Below are 19,253 nucleotides of genomic sequence, written 5' to 3' on the forward strand. Positions count from 1 at the left end.
GCACACGTGAGTGTCGAGCGAGACCTGCCTCGCGATGCAATAGAACTCGCACGTTTATTTACTTGGAGGAGCAGGACAGCGAGTGGCCGCATAACTCGCTTAAGAAGAAGCCGTAGCAGGGCTTGGAAGTATCGACTGCATGCGCCCGCCGAGCGGCTCAATTCGGGCTGGACAGTGTGTGGCTGAATACAGGTTGCCATGGCTGAAGGTAGGCAAAGAGCCCTTTTCGATTTTGGGCCTTCCAAATTGTTTGCTTTGCATTATGCAGTCTGAGAAATAGTGGTTCCGTCGGCACGTCTTTTGCCCCTCGGCGAGGCTTATGCTCGAACGTGGTTTCACTAAAAACTCGGTTCGACTCACCCTTTTTTGGGGTGAATTTATATCTCGCGGCACAGGCGCTGCAATTCTATTTATTTTTCATAAAACGCGCGGCACTTGCTGTATTTCATACAAACTAAATTCATTTCAAAATGTAGGTAGAGATTTTTATGGATTTCTAATTTTCTTGCTGTCCATTTAATAATTTTGTTACATTTACGTTTATAATACAAATTATCGTAGTTAAATTATGGGCTTTGAATATATCATTCATCTCAATCTGTAACCAAACTGAAGTTTAAAATCCTTGAATTTAGCAAATGTTTTGTTATATTAAACTGATCATTGAGAAGTTTACTACAATACAGTATTTATAATAAGATTTAAAGCATAAAAACCTTTTTATTGCTTCCACCTTTACCAAAAATGACGACCATGAAACAACAATATTAAATATTGTAAAAATTGTAAAAAATTAAATATATTATTATTGTAAAATATTTTTATAATTTTAATTAAATAAATACAAGTTAAAAATTTTAAATTAGTTATTAACTGTAAAAAATTTAAATCTAATATGGAATAACTAAGATATTCAATTAAGATCATCAAGTGAAAAATTCATTATTAATTTAAAAATCGACAAAAAAAAATTAAATTCTAATTTTATGAATATACGATGTTGTATATTCTATTTATGCATTTCATGTCAGAGCCCTATCCACGCATGCTATAATTTGGTGCTGGTGAGCAACTCCCAAAAACGCACAATTGATGGATTCTCGATCAGATACTCCCTATTTATGGACGGGGAGCAAAGCACTCAATCTTCTGCTGCCCTCGTGCATGCAGTGTCCTGAAATAGCCAATCACCCTCTTGCCCGGTCAAAAATAAAATATCGCCGCGCGTTTATGAACCGCGTGTCGTGCAATAAATATTCATCAGATTCCTTGCCTTTATCTCTTAAGCACAACTGCTGTTTCATTAGCTCACATTTCAGGCAGTGATAAAAAAATTACTGAACAAAATAGTTCAAAGTACGTCAGCTCTTGCTTCATGCAGTCACGCTAGACAGAGGAGAATTTTGAATTTTTTGTCTCGTGGGGAAAAGGCCAAGGAGGGCATAAAACAAAAAAAGCCACCTGTGAAATGCCCATTCTGCGCTCGTCAAATATTTAACTTCATGTCCACTGCATAAAACGGGCATCCATTTATACTTTCAGCGCTTTCTTATGTTGCAAGAGCCAAGGACAGGACCATCTTTTCGCGTCTGTCTCTATAATTAATGACGTAAAACACGGTATGACTTTTAATCCTGGCGGCGCAAAGGGAAAATCGCGTTTCAAAGAGAAAATTTAAGCATGAAAATCTAACGGATTTATAAATCCGGCTCTCTTAAGATACTTTTTTTTATTTCAAATTTTTTCTAGAAAGTGGTTTTGTTTTTCACATTTGTATCTTCAATCGATATTTCACGGCGGGCAACGAGAAAACCAGTTTCCAGAGCAAAGTGTACTCGCTCGTCGAGTGCATGACATAAAGTGCATAACCTACATTCAAAGCGGGCTGCGACTTTTGCGCTTTCGAAGACCCATTCTCAGGTCGCGCACGGTAATTATAATATTTTATACATTCAAACGCCGAGACGAGATCACGCTTACGCAAGTCAAGTTCGTTCCTTCACTTGGAATTTTTCGGCACACTTAGTTAGCCGCGCACGCCTCCGTTCATTTGCGAACAAATGGAGATTGAAATTAGAAATGCTCATAGAGCTTGTAAAATAATTTATGAGTACAATGAGAGCCGTTGTTTCAGCACTGATTGTGAGACGAAAAAGTATTTTTGAGATAATTGAGATTATTGATTTTGTGGTTTTATAACATTGCATTGAGGGGTTTAAATTTATACCATCTATGTTATTTTATTTTCATAACAAAAATGAATTCAACGGTATTTCTCGGCACAAATTAAAAATTTTCGTAAAATATATATTATTTATATTTCCAATTGAATTAATTAAAACAACAAGCCTGATAATCATAATATCTCCCATCGTTTATTGATCTTCTGAATGCTGAAACAAACAACCATGTTAGCAAAGGTAGTATTTAAAATTTTTCTTAATTGGATATAATTTTTAATATTATTATTACATCATTAACTAAATTGAAGTATGAAAATGAAATAAATATTTTATTTATTTTATAGTTTGAAACAAAAAATTGTTTTTTATACCAGTTTAAATTGTCATTAATTTCAAGATGTTTGATTTTTCCATAAAAGACGTTTGCAATTGACGTTAATGACCGTTACGACAATGTTGCGAGAAAGATTGTGATCTGTTGATATAATGAGCGCGTAATGAAATTCATTGGCCGTTTTCTTGCGTGTTTTAGTGCTGCCTGGAGTGGTGAAGTGCGGCGCGTATGACTATGATGACGGAACCCGATACGTCGGCGATTGGAACGCCAAGGGCCAGAAGCACGGCATGGGTCACCTTGTGCTTCCGGACGGCACCCGTTACGACGGCGCCTTCAGCAATGGTCTGTGCGGCGGCCTCGGCGTCATGAGCTTCCCCGACGGCGCCAGGTTCAAAATCCAATTCGCCCACAGCCATAATTTATCATATGCTAATTTTGGTGCAGGTTCGAAGGCGAATTCATGCAGGGCTGGTTCCACGGGCACGGAGTCTTCTTGCGGTCGGACGGCATGAAATTTGAGGGCGAGTTTCGCGGCGGAAGGATTTGGGGCTTAGGTAATTAATTTTATTAAATACAACACACACAACACATGTGTTGTTTAGAAGAAAAATAAGGATGAAATAAGCATTCTCTTCATTTATAAACGTTATAAATTATTTGACAATAAAAAAATAAAAAATTATAGATTCTTTGTTGAATAGTTGAATATAAATAATAAGTAAACCATGAAATGTTGAGCTATAGAAAAAATAAGAATTTTGTAACTTATTTTTTTGTATCAATACCAATAAATTAATTGTTTTTAACCCTCTCCATTTAAAGAAAATATCATTTTTTTCAGTCTATTTAAGGAAATTTTTAAGTTTTTATAAAGTTATTAAGATATTTAAATTAATCTTTAATTTTACAAAGCTTCTTAAACTTTTTCCAGCTTTTTAAAGAATACCAATTTTTCTTAATTTTAAGCACTTTTTATTAAGTTATTTTGCATATATTATGTAGTTTAAAAATTTATTTCTACCTCTGAAAATCGGCCGTAACAGCGACTTGGTAGAAGTAAAAACTTAACTATGATTTAATGAATACATATAAATTTCACTAAACAACAGCAAATTAGGAAGCATAGATTACAAATTTTTATAAATATACTTCTTGACTGTGATTAATACCCTTTTCTTCCTAGTATAAAAATTTGCCATTTCACTAACTGAAAGTGACATAGAATTCAATTGCTGATGATTAAAATATGTTAATCAAAACACCAAAATTTAATTTCAGGCTTAATCACCTTTAACGATGACACCCACGGGTTTCCCCGCAACGAGGGCTACTTCCAAGATTGTCGCTTTGTCAGGAAGAAGACCTGCCCTGACGTGATCCAAAGAGCGCAGAAGGTGGCAATGATGGCCAGGGCGCAGTGCGACAACTAATTCTCAAGTCAGCAACCCCACGGAAATGCCAAAGAATAATTTTCTAAGACACACGGCACCAAGCAAGACGTTTTGTGCAAACTTTCCAAATGATAATCAATTTTTGTTTTGAAATTGCTGTAATTTAAAATGGTGTCGATGATGCTGCCAAACAGAGCAAATTTAATTACTTCCAGAGTTGCTCGAATGAGTCATTAAATTTAATAATGATAATGAACCAATTTGTCTTCTTTTATTATAATTATAAAAAAACTGCAATTATAATCCTTTTTATAGCCACGGAAATTAAATAAAAAAATTATCTGCGAAATGCTGTGACGCAATTAGCGAACGACCTTGCCATTTCTCAGCAAAAATGCGGAACGGCCGCAGCACTTCCTCTTGCAAACGAGGCGCGAGATGTGCTTTGTTTGCGCCCTTTCGGCAGTTAATCACTCAAGAGGGCATCATACCGCGAGGGGGTGCGCGCACAAATAATTAGACAGCTCGCCGCACTTTCTAAACAAACACGATTTCTGGTGCGCCGGCGACGAAATGCGGCGCCATAAAATAATAAGCGGCTAATAAAGAGCAGAAGGGCAGAGAATAACGCGAAGCAGGCGGCTTAATTATTTTCAGCGATTTCGTAATCGCCGCCACGGGCAACACATGCTTGCGTCTCTTCTCGAACACACTCGCACAGCACGCGCTGCTCGCACGCGAGACAAACTTTCTCAGCCGATAATCATGCCTGAATAATAAAGCAACTTGGAAAATAAACTTGTGTCATCTGCCTGACAATGCCATGCAAGGGAAATTCTCTTTCTCCCGCCGCTCGTCTCGTCGGTAATAATAATTTGCAAATTGCTGTTTTGTTTCTCGCGTATTATGGGAATGGGGCCAATTCAAGTTCACTCTCGGCAAAAGAAGATTCTCTCCTGACTGCGAGATAAGGAAAAGGATTGCGCCGAGTTTCTTTTTTTTTTCGAGCACTCTAACCTTCGGAGGTGACGGGTCCGCCTGTAGCGAGAGAAGAAGGAGCATCTCCACGCCGATCGAGGTTACCTCAGAGATGCGCACATTCGCTTTTTCGCTGTATGGGCAATCAGACATTTGAGCAAATCTCGCTGCCATTGTAACCAGCTGAGGCTGGACGACCTTTCTCTCCGTCGCCGCCGCATCTCAGGTAAGCAGTTTAGCGTTTAAATGCGCCTGAATACTCAAATTTTGGTCGCTTCAATGGGAATTTCGGTACATATTTGCGCTCTTCCTCTTCAAAAGGAGGCATTGAGAACACTAATCAAGTAAATTTGATTCAGTATATTAATATTCAGTGGAATTGTACAATCTGGAGCAAAATGCAATAAATTAGAACTCAATAAATAATTATTAACAACAATATTCAAAATTATTATATTATTATTATTTTCTTTTTTGAAAATTTCCAACAAATGTGGTGACACGCTTCAAATTAAATTTGACTTAATAAATTTAAATTGCTTAAACAAGTTAATGTGATTATGTATGTGAAAACCAATATACATATATGTAGTAAATTTTAGTTTAAAAATGTGAAAAAAAAACTGGATAAATTAAACTTTTGGTTTTTATGAGATTGTGCAGTTATAATTTATACAAAATTCTGTTATTCTTTATTGGATATGGACACAATTTCAATAAATTTTAATTTTAAATGTAAATAACATTTCAATATAAAATTTATTGTCGCAATATATAATTAAACCAAATTCCACGCTCCAACAACATATTTTTAAATATTGTTAAGTAAAGGCATGTAAGAATATTTTGATACAGAAAATTTATTATTTACGCCATTTGATCAGTTGATTAGTTGTAAAAAGCTATACTTTAGTAAATTTCAATATTTAGAAAAGTTGACAATAAATACAAAATAATTAAATTACAAGAAATAAAATAATATTAAATAATTAGTAAATATAATCAGAAGATGATATTATGTTTGAGACTTTAATAATATAATGATTGTATTTATTAATAATTAAATAATTTTTGTGCTTGGCAAATTGAGCCGCCTATCGTGGTTAAAACTGTGTTAACTCCACTCAAAAACTTCTTTAAATTTATTTCTTTAAATTCTAAATTTATCTGGGACCTAGATTTTCTTTAGATTAAGCCTATTGTTCTTTTTCAATGCAAGATTTCAATGTATTGAATGGAGAATAAATAAATAAATTAATAAAGGATTAAAAATAATGCTAGCTATTATTGGTTCAATAAGACATTTTTTTTACCTATATAATGATAATAAATAAAAACTTATTGATAAGACGCGATTGAAGGGGAAGGGATTATGTAATTTGAATTGTGGAATTCCATAGAAGGAAAACTTATTGAACTTTTACCAATTGTGAATTATAATTCCAACGGCAGAGCAAAACCATTTTGTACTTTTTTTCTACGATTGAGGGTCGATTAATGTTGAATTTAATAAATAGAAGCCTTTTCCTTGTTGGTTTTTTTCACGGGGAAAAATATCCTGCTCCTTGTTATTGCTATAAAAGGTCTAAAAAAAACCCACAAAAGAAAATGAGAATTTTTAATTGAGATCTCCATACACAAATTAATTTATTTCGCCGTTGGCAACAAGAAAAAAATCCTTAGTGAAGGCTATTCAGTTTTGGTCCACTGTGCAAGAATGGCTGCACAATACGCACAAATCGGCCACACGCTTGAGTGTGGCAACCGCGTTTCGGCGTGTGACATTTAACCTATCGTCTGTCTAATTATAACCGTTCACTCGAATTTGAATTGCAGAGATGGCCTCGAAATTGAAATCGCTGCGATGCTGCGCCGGCCTGCAGATTTTGCTGTTGGCTCAATTAGCGATGGGGCAGCAGTTCAAAATTAGCAATAACGTTGCCGCCAGCAAAGTCAATATGCCGTCGATATCCAATATCGAGGCGGACGCTTTCATCAGCAGGGCTTTCCAGGCCATGGAGCAAAAGTTCCTAAAGCAAGGTGGCCTAGGTACGAGTCAAACAACGTCCAAAAGCTCAATCAATAATAATCAATTTCAGAGGGCAGCAAAAAAGACAAAAGTCAAAACCTGACTGAAATGGCGCTTATTGCCGAGGAAGCGTCCAAATACATAGTCCACTCGTAAGCAAAAGGTTAAAAAGAAAGGATGATTATGTAATAATGATCAACCTCTAGATTTGGTCTTAACCGCGAACAAGTTATCCACGGACTACCGCTGGTGGACATTAGAAACACTCCATTAGGAAAGAAATGTCCGATCAACGTGGAACTGCCTTGCCAGCCTCGGAGGTACCGAGCGCACTCAGGGTTCTGCAATAATGTACAAAATCCTCACTGGGGAACGGCCAACACCCGACTGCTCAGATTCTTGCCCCCTGATTACGGAGAAGGTGATTTATTTCAAGAACAAATCCTTTTTATAAACTTAAAAAAATATCAATATCCGTCAAAAAGAAATTTCAAATTAATTCTCTTTTCTGCATAAGGAGATACAAGAAAATTAGCCACAGTATCAAATTTGATAATTTTAGTGATTTTCAGATCTTTTTGTTTTAAATAAATTTAATTAAGCCCTTATTTTTGTATAGCATTAAGCTTAAATTGAAACCAATATCTGCAAATGGAGTATCAAAGATGAAAATCACTAATAAAGTTCATATTAAGAGCGATCTTTGATTAAAAATCAAATAAATAAATATAAAGAATGAAAACTCATTTTTTTTTTCACAAATTTTTAAATTGTTAATTAATCCAATTTATTTCAATTTAAATTCTTTACTCATTTATAAAATTTAGCTTGACTATAAATAAATGCCTGCAAATTGAGTAGAACAAATTTAATATTATAAATTATTATTATTGTTGTTTATTTGTCCAAATTGATAAACTTCATCAAAGTTAATTATTTTCAGCAAATTTTTAGATTTCCCTCATTTTTATCTTTATCACAGTTCAACTCACCAGTTTGCTTTTTTCTATGTTTACATTTTGCAAGGTGTTAGCATTCCACGGCACAGCGTGTCCGGCGAGGGCCTGCCAAGCGCGAGCACCGTGTCTTCTGGGATCAAAGACTCGCTGCACCAAGTGTCCAACCACTCGCACCTGATGCCCATCGTGGCTGTGTGGGGCGAGTTCGTGGCCAACGACATTTTCCACACGCCGCGGATGACAGGTGAGTGAGCGAGTGCCGGTGCATGACCCCCGGCCGTGAGCAGGGTATGCAACTGGCGTAACCCGCCTGCTTTGCGGCGCAGTATTTATTGTCCGCCGCTAACGAGCGGAATAACAGGCTCGCTTGTGTTTCTTTTGATTAGCGGATGAAAGAAAGAAATATGGACTACGTTTGAAAAAAGACGCCGCTGGATAATTACACGAGCAAACTTACGCTCGGCTAGGAAAAGCTCTTTTCATTTTAACTGGAGCGGTGCCGCCCTGCGATGAGTAATTTTGTTCGTATTTTTGAAAAAGATTAACCGTGCCGGCGGCGAGCTGCTTCAAAAGAGGGCACGAATGTTATTTTCCACCGCATCTCTTTGTGGCCCAGTACACGCTTTCAATTGGTTCAAAAGTTTCTCTTGTTTTGTGGTGAATTTTATACCAACAACAAAAAAGAAAAAAATATCTATATTTTTTTTATTTGAGAGGAAATTTTTTTAGTAAAAGCAGCATTTTGTAAGTCATTATAATACATCAAATTAATTAAATTGAAGATTCATATGTCAATAAACTGTGCCATAAAAATTTATTCTTCATTGATGCTTGATCTCTTATCTGTTCTAATGTTGGTCAATAATCATGATGGTACTTCTTATAACTTTTACATGAAGACTTGAGTAACTACAAAGTAAAACTATTGATATCTTTTTGAAGATATTGATTAATCGTCCAAACTGCAAAGCGGTAATAACGTTGAATTTTAAATGATTTTATATTTCTTTCACTTACATGCATTCCAAACATACATTTCAATTGTAAATATTCATTTTACATTCATTGCAAAAAAATACACTAAAAGTATACCTGTTTTTTTTTTACGATAAATGCAGGAAATGATGTTTAATTAAAAATTACATAATTAAACAAAAATATAATATTTAATTAAAAAAAAAACATTATTTAAATAAATTTAAATTTTAGTTATTAAAATGTCATTTAATTTCAATGCCAAGGGAAACTACAATTCAGTTCTATTTTAGATATTCAAATGGCTCACTTAGCCTTTATTGTCTCAAATCCAATTTCTCGCAGGTCCAAAAGGCGAGCGCCTGCAATGCTGCTCCATCAGTTTTAATGAGTTCCACGAGGAGTGCTTCCCCATTGGCGTGACTGACAACAATTTCAAGCACGAGAAGAAATGTCAAGAGTACGTGAGATCGGCCACGGCCCCGCGGATTGGCTGCACTTTGGGTAAACCAACTTCACTCGCTCGCTTTGCAAACCGCTCTCGCTGAACCAAATTGAAAGAGAAACAAACTTTGTGCTGGCAACTCGCAATTTTCGCAGGCCCCAGGGAGCAGCTGAACAAAGCGACGTCCTACCTAGACGGCTCGGTTGTTTATGGAAATTCGTACGAGGAGGCAAAATTTTTACGCACCGGTTCCAAGGGCCACCTCCGCAGTTTCGTCACCAGCAGCGGGAAACACCTCCTTCCACTCGCTGAAGAGTCCAGAGACTGCAAAAATCCCAATTCCCAGTACGAGAGGCAAAAATTTATTTTTAAAAAAGCAGTGCTTGTGTTACTTTTCGGGTCATATTTTCGTGACAGAGTAGAGAGGAAAAGAGGAGACCCGCTTTAAAGATTCAACCCCTGCAACCCCTTGCTGGGTTATGCAACTGGCATGCCTCACATGCTTGGAAAAAGCCTTCGTTTTATCTCCGGGGGGAAACTCCGCCGTAGACTTTTTGTTGTTCTTGCGAGTCGCGAGCAGACGCTTAAATTAATGTGTTAAAAATTAATTTTCATTTTCCCCATCTACTCTATTCTGATGTAATTTTTAACCTGGAAGTTCCTTGATGAGTTTAATAATTTAGAGCTGGACGTTAAAACCGTACAGAAAAGGACGGATTTAATTCAGCCATGGCCGATCAGAAATAAACAATAGCTCGAAATGAAAAATGATAATGCATGGTATAGGGGAGTGACACACATAAATTGGAAAAAAAATAATCCCAAATTTTGAAATTTGACCTTTGAATTTTCAAATATTAACAAAAAAATCAATGAAAAATGCAATCTTTTAATTCACTTTGTAACTTATTAATTTAATGCCCATATTTTCCTTTAAAAAATTGGTAGTTTCGTTCATTAAGAAAAAAATGTAGAGGTAAAAAAAAAGTTGCTGTACATAAAATTGGCCTTATATGTGCCGTGAATCACTAATGAGAAGCTGGGCGTTGCAAAACTTAATTATTCATTTTGCTAATCAAAAACATCGTTTCTAATTTTGATTTTTTTAAAAATATGATTAAAATAAATCTAAATAGATGTGTTGTGCGATTAATGAAAGTAATAAAAATTTTCATTTGACTAGTGAGAATATGCCCCTATAATGCGGTGATCATAAACGTTGGTTGTTAATTTTCGATTGGCCACAGCGAAATGAAATCCATCTTATGGGCAACAGGGTGTAATGAAATTCATATTTGGCTACTTATTGATCGTGTGCGTGTGTTGCAAAAAAGGTGCTTTTTGGCCGGCGACCCGAGGGTTAACGACTATGGCGAGCTCACCGCCCTGCACACTTTGTTTTTGCTCGAGCACAACAGATTGGCAAGTGAACTGGCTAATTTAAATCCGCACTGGGGCGACGAGACCATCTACCAGGAGGCGCGCCGCATTGTGGCCGCCCAGATCCAATTCATCACCTACAACGAATTTTTGCCTGTGCTCCTCGGCCAAGTGAGCGCAACTTTTTAATTTATGTTTACAAACGAACTTTCCGTTTTTTGCTAGAATTTGATGGACTTTTACAAAATGAAGACGCAGAGCGCCGGCTACAGCGTGGGATACGATCTTGATTTCAACGCTGCCATTAGTAACGGGGTGGCAATTACCGCACTCCAATTTATCGCGTCGTCGCTGCCAAACGCTTTTAACTTTTACAACGAGGCAAGTTTCCAGCAAATATTGATTTCAGATTGAAACATTCACGTTCTTTATTTGCACAGAATAAATCAAAAGTACACATGTCCGATGGGATTAATCACGTGTTGAACGGTTTGTTGCAACACTTGAGTGATGAGAAAAACAACGCCGATGAGCCAACTAACGGTAAATATTATCATTTCACTTAATCAACTATCACAACTTTTGATTTTAAAAGTTCAAGTGAATTAAGCAAAAAAGCAGAGCATAAAAAGAAATATTAAAGAGACTCAATTTGTAACAATTTTTGCAAACAACCATTGCGTAAAATCTGTAATTATTTTAAATTGAAAACAAATTTTATTTATTTCCTAATTTTTGGCGCATAGTTTCTACCATTAAGCAAATAATGAATTTAAATTATTTAATGATTTTTTTATTTTCTGTATAGGTTCTTGAAGTTGTTGTTGCGGAAACTTTTATTTCAACAAAGATTTTTTATTACCTTTTTTCAATAAAAATTTAAATTAATAAAGAAAACTATAAAATTTTATAGATGGGCATTTTTTTTTATAGTTTTAAGGGTAATTGCTGAATTCCGAAAACGAAAACATGCCATTTTGGTTTTCAGATATGTTGTTGGGTATGATAAGAGGTACCTCTCCCTAAATTTTCAGATGAAAATTTCATGTGCTTTTCCGGGAAATTGGATTTCCGTAAAAAACAAAAAAATAGAATATCTTTGTTTCTAATAAGATATTTCAAGTAATCTTTTCACTTCCAGACGTAACTTTTTAAGCTGAACAACTTTGCCGTTGACAACTTTTGTGTAGGTCAAAGGTCAAGGTCACTAAATTACAAATTTCACTTTTGAACGCAATTTTAAAAAAGAAGCACACCTTTGATTTTTTTCTAGGTATAGGAAAAAATGTAGCCCCAAGTGTGTAGAACAATATACTTGATTTTCAAAATGGCATTATTTTTAGTTCAAAAGATAATTTTAAGTGAATATTAAAAAACAGGTAAAAATCGCTATTCGGCAATAGAAATTAATTTTCAAACAGCAATAACTTAGTGTCTGTGAGAGATACGACCGTAGTTGTAATGACAAAAAGTGTTTTAAATTACTTTTTCTATCGAATCATGTATTGGTTATCCATATTTGGTCACTTGAGGTTATTGACCCTCGTGACCTATGACCTTAAAAAAATATTTTTGCATGAAATTTCATACGAAAACATTGTTTTAAAAGTATTCTTTGATTTTTTGTGCCACAATTTTGATTAACCCTTTTTTAAGGTCATAGGTCACGGGGGTCAATAACCTTAAGTGACCAAATATGGATAACCAATACATGATTCGATAGAAAAAGTAATTTAAAACACTTTTTGTCATTACAACTACGGTCGTATCTCTCACAGAAACTAAGTTATTGCTGTTTGAAAATTAATTTCTATTGCCGAATAGCGATTTTTACCTGTTTTTTAATATTCACTTAAAATTATCTTTTGAACTAAAAATAATGCCATTTTGAAAATCAAGTATATTGTTCTACACACTTGGGGCTACATTTTTTCCTATACCTAGAAAAAAATCAAAGGTGTGCTTCTTTTTTAAAATTGCGTTCAAAAGTGAAATTTGTAATTTAGTGACCTTGACCTTTGACCTACACAAAAGTTGTCAACGGCAAAGTTGTTCAGCTTAAAAAGTTACGTCTGGAAGTGAAAAGATTACTTGAAATATCTTATTAGAAACAAAGATATTCTATTTTTTTGTTTTTTACGGAAATCCAATTTCCCGGAAAAGCACATGAAATTTTCATCTGAAAATTTAGGGAGAGGTACCTCTTATCATACCCAACAACATATCTGAAAACCAAAATGGCATGTTTTCGTTTTCGGAATTCAGCAATTACCCTTAAAACTATAAAAAAAATGCCCAGATTTGATCGGGTTTGATGAAATAACAAATTAAAAGAAACTATATAATTATAATTATATATAATTTTGTGTTGATTTTAAATTGCAATGTTATTAATTACACAAATTGTAACTGTCTTGGAGGGAAGGAGAAATTCAGTAAAGGCAAATTTATTTAATAAATTCCCAGACATTGCTGCACAAATTATCCAGCAAGGTAGAGATCACGGTATCCCGAGTTACACCAAGTGGAGGGAATTTTGCAACCTGACAAAAGTGGATAATTTCCTCGACCTGGCGGAAGTGATGTCGATCAAATCAATGTCAGCCTTGAACAAAATGTACAAGTACGTCTCACGCATCGCCTAATGTGAAGCGGTGCAAATTTGATTTGCGTGAAAATTTTCAGTGACGTCGACGATATCGATTTGTTTGCCGGAGGGCTCTCGGAAAATCCCCTTGAAGGAGCCCTTGTTGGACCAACATTTGCCTGCTTGCTGGGCCTCCAGTTCCACTACTTGAAGCACGGCGACAGATATTGGTTCGAGAACGACTTGCCCCCCTCGGCTTTCACGCTCGGTGCGCGCTCACATAATATTTTGCATCAAATTCCTCAGTCATCACATCCTTTCTTCTGCTTTTTTAATTTAGATCAGCTCACTGATATCAGAAGGACCAGCCTGGCCCGGATTTTGTGCGACAACGCCGAAATCCACGCGATCCAGCCGCAAGTGTTCCTCGAAGACGACGCCTATTTGTATACAATTAATTTATTTTCAACCTAAGATTATAAAATTTGAGTTGCAGAAACCACAAAATAAATTGCAAGGGGAACGCGCTGGAGAGAATGACTCTGTCGCCGTGGCACGTCGCCTCGCCCAAATTTATTCTGCCGCCAACTTTGCTGAGCGAGGCGTTTTCTGTGGCCAAGCAAGACGCGAGCAAAGTTTTGGCCCAAGAGCTTTCGCTCTTCCAAAACAGTAAATAATAATTTAAAACTTGCAATTGGACGTTGACGGAAAGTTTGCAGAAAAAACCGCGCACCCTCACTCACCGACGGGCACGGCTTTCGGATTCAATCGGCCCACAATCCAAGCCACCGAAATTGCCAACACGTCTTTGCTACTCCAATTCGCCTCAGCCAGTTTTGTCAGCAGTTTTCTCCAAGGGTGGATATTTGAAAACTTTATTGAATAAATTTATTATTTCAAACTGACGCTCTTTCAGGCAACTCGCTGATCCAGAAATTGGCCACAGCGGACCTGCCCCGCGCGATCTGAAGGAGTTGCTCAGTCTTTTGCCGACGGTTGACATTTCTGACGAAATAATCATTCCCAGAGTGTTCAAATGCGACGAGCAGACTTTACCGTGCGACCACACGAGCAAGTTCAGAACGGCTACTGGCTGGTGCAACAACCTGAAACGACCAGAACTCGGAAAGTCCCTCAGAGCTTTCACGAGATTAATCCCTTCAGTTTATGATGACGGTAGTTTTGATTGAAGTAAAATTTGTTTTAAACTAAAGTATTATTTCAGGATTAAGTATTCCGCGGTCCGTTTCTGTGCTCGGAGGGCCACTTCCGTCCGCCCGTTTGGTCTCGACGAGTATTCACGACGACGTCAGTTTTCCGCACACTCGCTACACACTAATGTTTATGCAGTTTGCGCAACTTCTGGACCACGACTTAACCCACACCCCTGTTCACACAGGTAAAACTAAAAATACGCTCTTTGTGCAGATTTCAAATTGGTTATTTTGTTCAAAAATATACTTTTTTTTAAACCGTTTTAGTTAAATTTCCTTTTAAAATCTTAAAAATTGGTTAATTCGAGTAAAATTATATTACAAAAATATATGATTTTAGTACGATAATAAATGATATCAAATTTTGACAAAGGATTCTTTAAAATATGTAAAAAGGTGACATCCAGGAAAAATATTAAATTTTTAAATGGTTAAAATATCTACGGTTCAATTTGAAAACCGTAAATTTCAGCTGAATCTAGGCTGTTTTATATCAAATATATGACCTATTTTCCTAGCCTTAAGTGAAATTAACTGAGAACAAAAACAAAATTCGTATTATTTCGCAGGCTTCCAAAACTCGATCCTCGAGTGCAAGGAATGCGACTCTCAAGTGACACTCCACCCCGAGTGCTACCCAATTCCCGTGCCCATGGACGACCCTTACTACCCCAACATCAACAGCACGACAGGAAAGCCGGTGTGCATCCAGGTCACTCGTTCCCTTCCCGGGCAGCTCACTTTGGGGCCCCGCGAGCAACTCAACCAGGTCACCGCATTCATCGACGCCTCGTTCATTTACGGATCCGACTCGTGCAAAATGGACCTGCTAAGGTCGAACGGCGGCTTCCTGAACGTCACCAGACATCCGGCGAGAGGAAAAAGCCTGATGCCGCAAATCACGACGCACCCCGAGTGCCGCTCGCAGTCCGGAAAATGCTTCAATGCCGGTGTGTAAATAAATTGGTTATGCTGCCCGCACAGCAGATAATTTTAAAACAAAGATAAAAAATGGTTCCAGAGAATTTAACCTGATTCATTTAAAAAAATATCAGGTTTTGTGGGATTTTTTAAGTGAAACATTCAAAATTAAATTTATTCCTATTTTTTGTTAATTATATTTGATTAATTAAATGACTTTGCAAGGCAGGAACTTTTTCCAAGAAAGTAATAAAATTATATTTGGATCGGAACCCAATAAAAATTGTAACTATCATTTTTTCGTTTCGTTCGTATTTGCTTTTAGGTGATGCGAGGTCATCAGAGCAGCCGGGTCTCGCTGCTATCCACACGGTTTTCATGCGAGAGCACAACAGGATAGTTTCCGAGCTGTCTAAACTAAACAGGCACTGGAACGCTGATACTCTTTACCAGCACGCGAGGCGAATTTTGTCAGCGGTCACGCAGAACATAGTTTACAGCGAGTTTTTGCCCCGTCTGCTCGGCATGGAGGGCATCCAAAAGTTCAGCCTGGCTCTCCAAGGCAGCGGCTATTTTGAAGGTACATATAATAAATTGGCCCCATAAATATTTATTACGGCCGATCAATTCAATTTTCTCTCACGCCAGGCTACGACGCGACCTGCGACGCAACAATTGTCAATGAGTTCGCGGCCGCCGCCTTTCGATTCGGGCACAGCCTTTTGAAGCCGAATTTGGGCCGCATGGACCACTTGTTCGGACACTCCGGACCGAGTGTCCGGCTGAGGGACACTTTTTTCAATCCTGACATTTTGTATGAACCGGGAATGGTCGACGAACTGCTCAGAGGTCTCGCCACAACTCCAATGGAAAATTTGGACAATCATATCACAGAGGAGGTCACAAACCATTTGTTTGAGGATAAGAGAATACCTTTCTCAGGGATGGACCTGGCTGCCATTAATGTTCAAAGAGGTAAAGCTTTTGTTTAAAGGATTAAAAAAATTTAATTTTATCGATGTTTTCAGCAAAATAAGATCCTATTTTTGCCGCAATTTAGTTTGTTTAAAAAATTAGCTTGAATAAATTTCATTAGTGGCAAAAAATATAATTTAATAATAAACAATTTAATTCTGCTCGATAGCAATAACACATAATTTCAATTTTAAAAATATTCTTATTCTTGTAAGTTTAAGTATCTTAATTTTTTCATATATACATCAAATTTTTTCGCCATTGATTTAGCAAATTTTAGTCAACTATTTAAGATCAATGAGGCAGCAAAATTTCAAATATTTTCAAAATTTAAATCAAGCAATTAAAATCACAAAATCTTCAAATAAATCATTTTTGATTGAATTTTATTGCTGGTTTTTCATTCCAAATAGAAAACAAATTAAATTGTATCTTATTTTTACACGCATCATAATTTTTATAGCTCGTGAACATGGAATTACTGGCTACAATGACTACAGAGAGTTGTGCAATTTGACCAGAGCCAGTTCCTTCGAAGACCTCCGGAGTGAAATTCCTGAAAACCTAATCCGGACTTTTAAACGCATTTACAAGCACGTGGACGACATCGACCTCTTCCCTGGAGGATTGGCGGAAAGGGCCCTTCTCGGTGGTTTGGTCGGCCCCACTTTCGCCTGCATAATTGGCCGGCAGTTCCATTTGCTGAAAAAGTGTGACCGATTTTGGTACGAGAATTCGGATCCGTTGGTGCGATTCACAGAAACGCAGCTGCAGGAAATCCGAAGAGCGACCCTGTCGAAAATCATTTGCGACAATTGCGACGGCGTGACGAGCATCCAGAAATCGCTCATGGATTTAGTGCACCCGTTCATGTGAGTACACAGAAGGCTATTTATAGAGCCGCAATTTTTATCGGATTTTCCGGTTAGGCTTGGTGGTGTAATAATAATAATAATGCGGGCGTCCATTAAAAATTTACGGCCGAGCCGTGCGGCTTGCTGGAGCCCGGAATGAACATTTTAAATTTATCTTTTTACGCACTTGATTGGGTTTAGCGCGAGATAAGCGAGGGCGCGCCAAAATCAATTTGCGCCAAATCTCTGCAGACAATGGAGCTGTTAATTTATTTTGCGATCGAAAAATCACGTTTCGCGCTCGCCCGACTTTGGAAACGCGTGCTCTACTGTACTTGATTCTTGCATTCAGCACAGGTCGTTTCATGCATATTTTATGAGGTAGTCGCGAGCGAGAGTGTTACGCATTCATGGATTTCGAATTCAAAATGCGCCATGTCTGAAATGTGAAAATGGAAACGAGGAAAGCTTTTCCCAAAAGTGGCGTTTGTAAATATTGCATGAATTACATACAGTCGGCGACCCAGCGGCCGTAAAAACATTTACTCTTGAACAAATTCATAAATTTTTGATTACGCTTAATGCAATCTTGTCTCGCGACGAGGAGAGCGTTTATTGGCATATGAATATTTTTTTCACAGCGAGAGCGAAATATATCAGAAAACTATAAAAATATGCTATTGATTTTTTATTTTTTATTAATTTCATGCAAGTAATTTTTAGAACAAATTTATATTCAAATTTTGTAATTACTTTTATGTAAATGAAGATTCAAAGCAATTTTATTTTTCCTCAGATTTATTTTGAGCTAAGTGGGCTCAAAGTTTCATTTCTAATGTGTTGCAATTTGCAACTTAATTAATCTTATTAAAATTCTGATTTTATTTTTTGTAATTTATTTTTTGACAATTTTTAGGAACATTTAGGAAAATATACAAATCGCCAAGACCAAGTTACGTTGACTAATAAATTTCTGTTGCAAATGTGCATTGGATCTTTATGTATATAAAAGGCATAAAAATTATCTAAACATATATTTTAATTAAGTGCATTGAAAACGTAACGTGGCATGAAAAATGAAAGTTCAAGATGTATAAAAAAATTATTTATTAAATATATATTAAAAAATAAAAATATATCATTTTAAGTAAATTTGTTATAATTACAGAAAAGTATTTCTAAGTATTGTTTAATACAAGTTATGAAAAATTATTATCAAAATATAAGAAACTTGTTTTCATCATATATAGGAACCCGCGCGTCAAGTGCAAATCACTGCCGTCCATCGACCTGACCCTTTGGAAGGAGCAAAAGTCGTGTACAAAGGACGGCCAGGAGATCGAGTTGGGCGCCACTCGGAAAATATCGCCGTGCGTCATGTGCACCTGCACTTCGGAGGGGGTGAGTTGAATTATTCTAATCGCTTTAGGGACACGAGCATTTGGCACGAAAACAATGACTGTGAAATCCATTTTGCAGCCGCTGTGCCAATCGCTCAAGATCGGAAATTGCTTCCAACTGGCGCGCACATTCAAGCCGGAGGCCGTGCTGGAGGATAACGTGTGCAAGGTTCAGTGCGCATTCATCTTCAGGGCGCTGCCCAAAGTCACACTGAACACCAACGAGCTGCTCGGTTTTTCGAGCGGAAAAAACTAGGCCTGCCCGAACACACAAAGAACAAGCTGTTTTATCTCGGCCGCCGTAAAAAACAAAACGAGTCATTTCATTGTCCAAGCTCGCTTCAATTTGGCGTGCAAATAATGGCGTTGTGAATAATTCACGTGGCATATGTTTATTTTTGCAATGCATCTATAAAAGAGAATACTGAATGAGAGAGATGTGAAAATACACAGTCCTGCTCTCTTTCGCATAACAAAGGAACAACGTACAAGAAAAGCATCAATTTTATATATTGTTTCGAGAGCGAGTCATTGTCCATCCAAAAGTAGTAAAATTTTATATAAATAAATCTCTAATTTTGGATCAAAGCTTTGAACGCTGTTTCACTCCAACCCGAAATATACC

At 36.8% G+C, this 19,253-nt stretch overlaps 2 protein-coding genes across 2 annotated transcripts; both read left to right on the top strand.

The window, feature by feature from the left end:
* Positions 1 to 15: 15 nt before the first annotated feature.
* LOC132194231 (MORN repeat-containing protein 4 homolog) lies at positions 16 to 4,196 on the top strand. Its single transcript, XM_059615388.1, has 4 exons — positions 16 to 208; positions 2,716 to 2,908; positions 2,965 to 3,074; positions 3,799 to 4,196. Exons 1-4 carry the CDS (start codon positions 199 to 201, stop codon positions 3,948 to 3,950), a joined length of 465 nt encoding a protein of 154 aa, XP_059471371.1. The 5' UTR covers positions 16 to 198; the 3' UTR covers positions 3,951 to 4,196.
* Positions 4,197 to 4,957: 761 nt separating this feature from the next.
* Positions 4,958 to 19,216, top strand: LOC132194111 (uncharacterized). The gene is made up of 23 exons (XM_059615198.1): positions 4,958 to 5,115; positions 6,726 to 6,938; positions 6,989 to 7,070; positions 7,125 to 7,339; positions 7,945 to 8,121; positions 9,198 to 9,356; positions 9,453 to 9,642; positions 10,632 to 10,848; positions 10,903 to 11,058; positions 11,118 to 11,220; positions 13,144 to 13,300; positions 13,363 to 13,532; positions 13,605 to 13,710; positions 13,761 to 13,933; positions 13,984 to 14,122; positions 14,181 to 14,440; positions 14,490 to 14,663; positions 15,048 to 15,428; positions 15,725 to 15,979; positions 16,048 to 16,374; positions 16,838 to 17,246; positions 18,479 to 18,629; positions 18,708 to 19,216. Exons 2-23 carry the CDS (start codon positions 6,728 to 6,730, stop codon positions 18,882 to 18,884), a joined length of 4,389 nt encoding a protein of 1,462 aa, XP_059471181.1. The 5' UTR covers positions 4,958 to 5,115; positions 6,726 to 6,727; the 3' UTR covers positions 18,885 to 19,216.
* Positions 19,217 to 19,253: the final 37 nt, after the last annotated feature.

This window comes from Neocloeon triangulifer, unplaced genomic scaffold (assembly GCF_031216515.1).
Source record: "Neocloeon triangulifer isolate White Clay Creek 2 clone unplaced genomic scaffold, ASM3121651v1 ptg000006l, whole genome shotgun sequence".
NCBI classification, from domain to species: Eukaryota; Metazoa; Arthropoda; class Insecta; order Ephemeroptera; family Baetidae; genus Neocloeon; species Neocloeon triangulifer.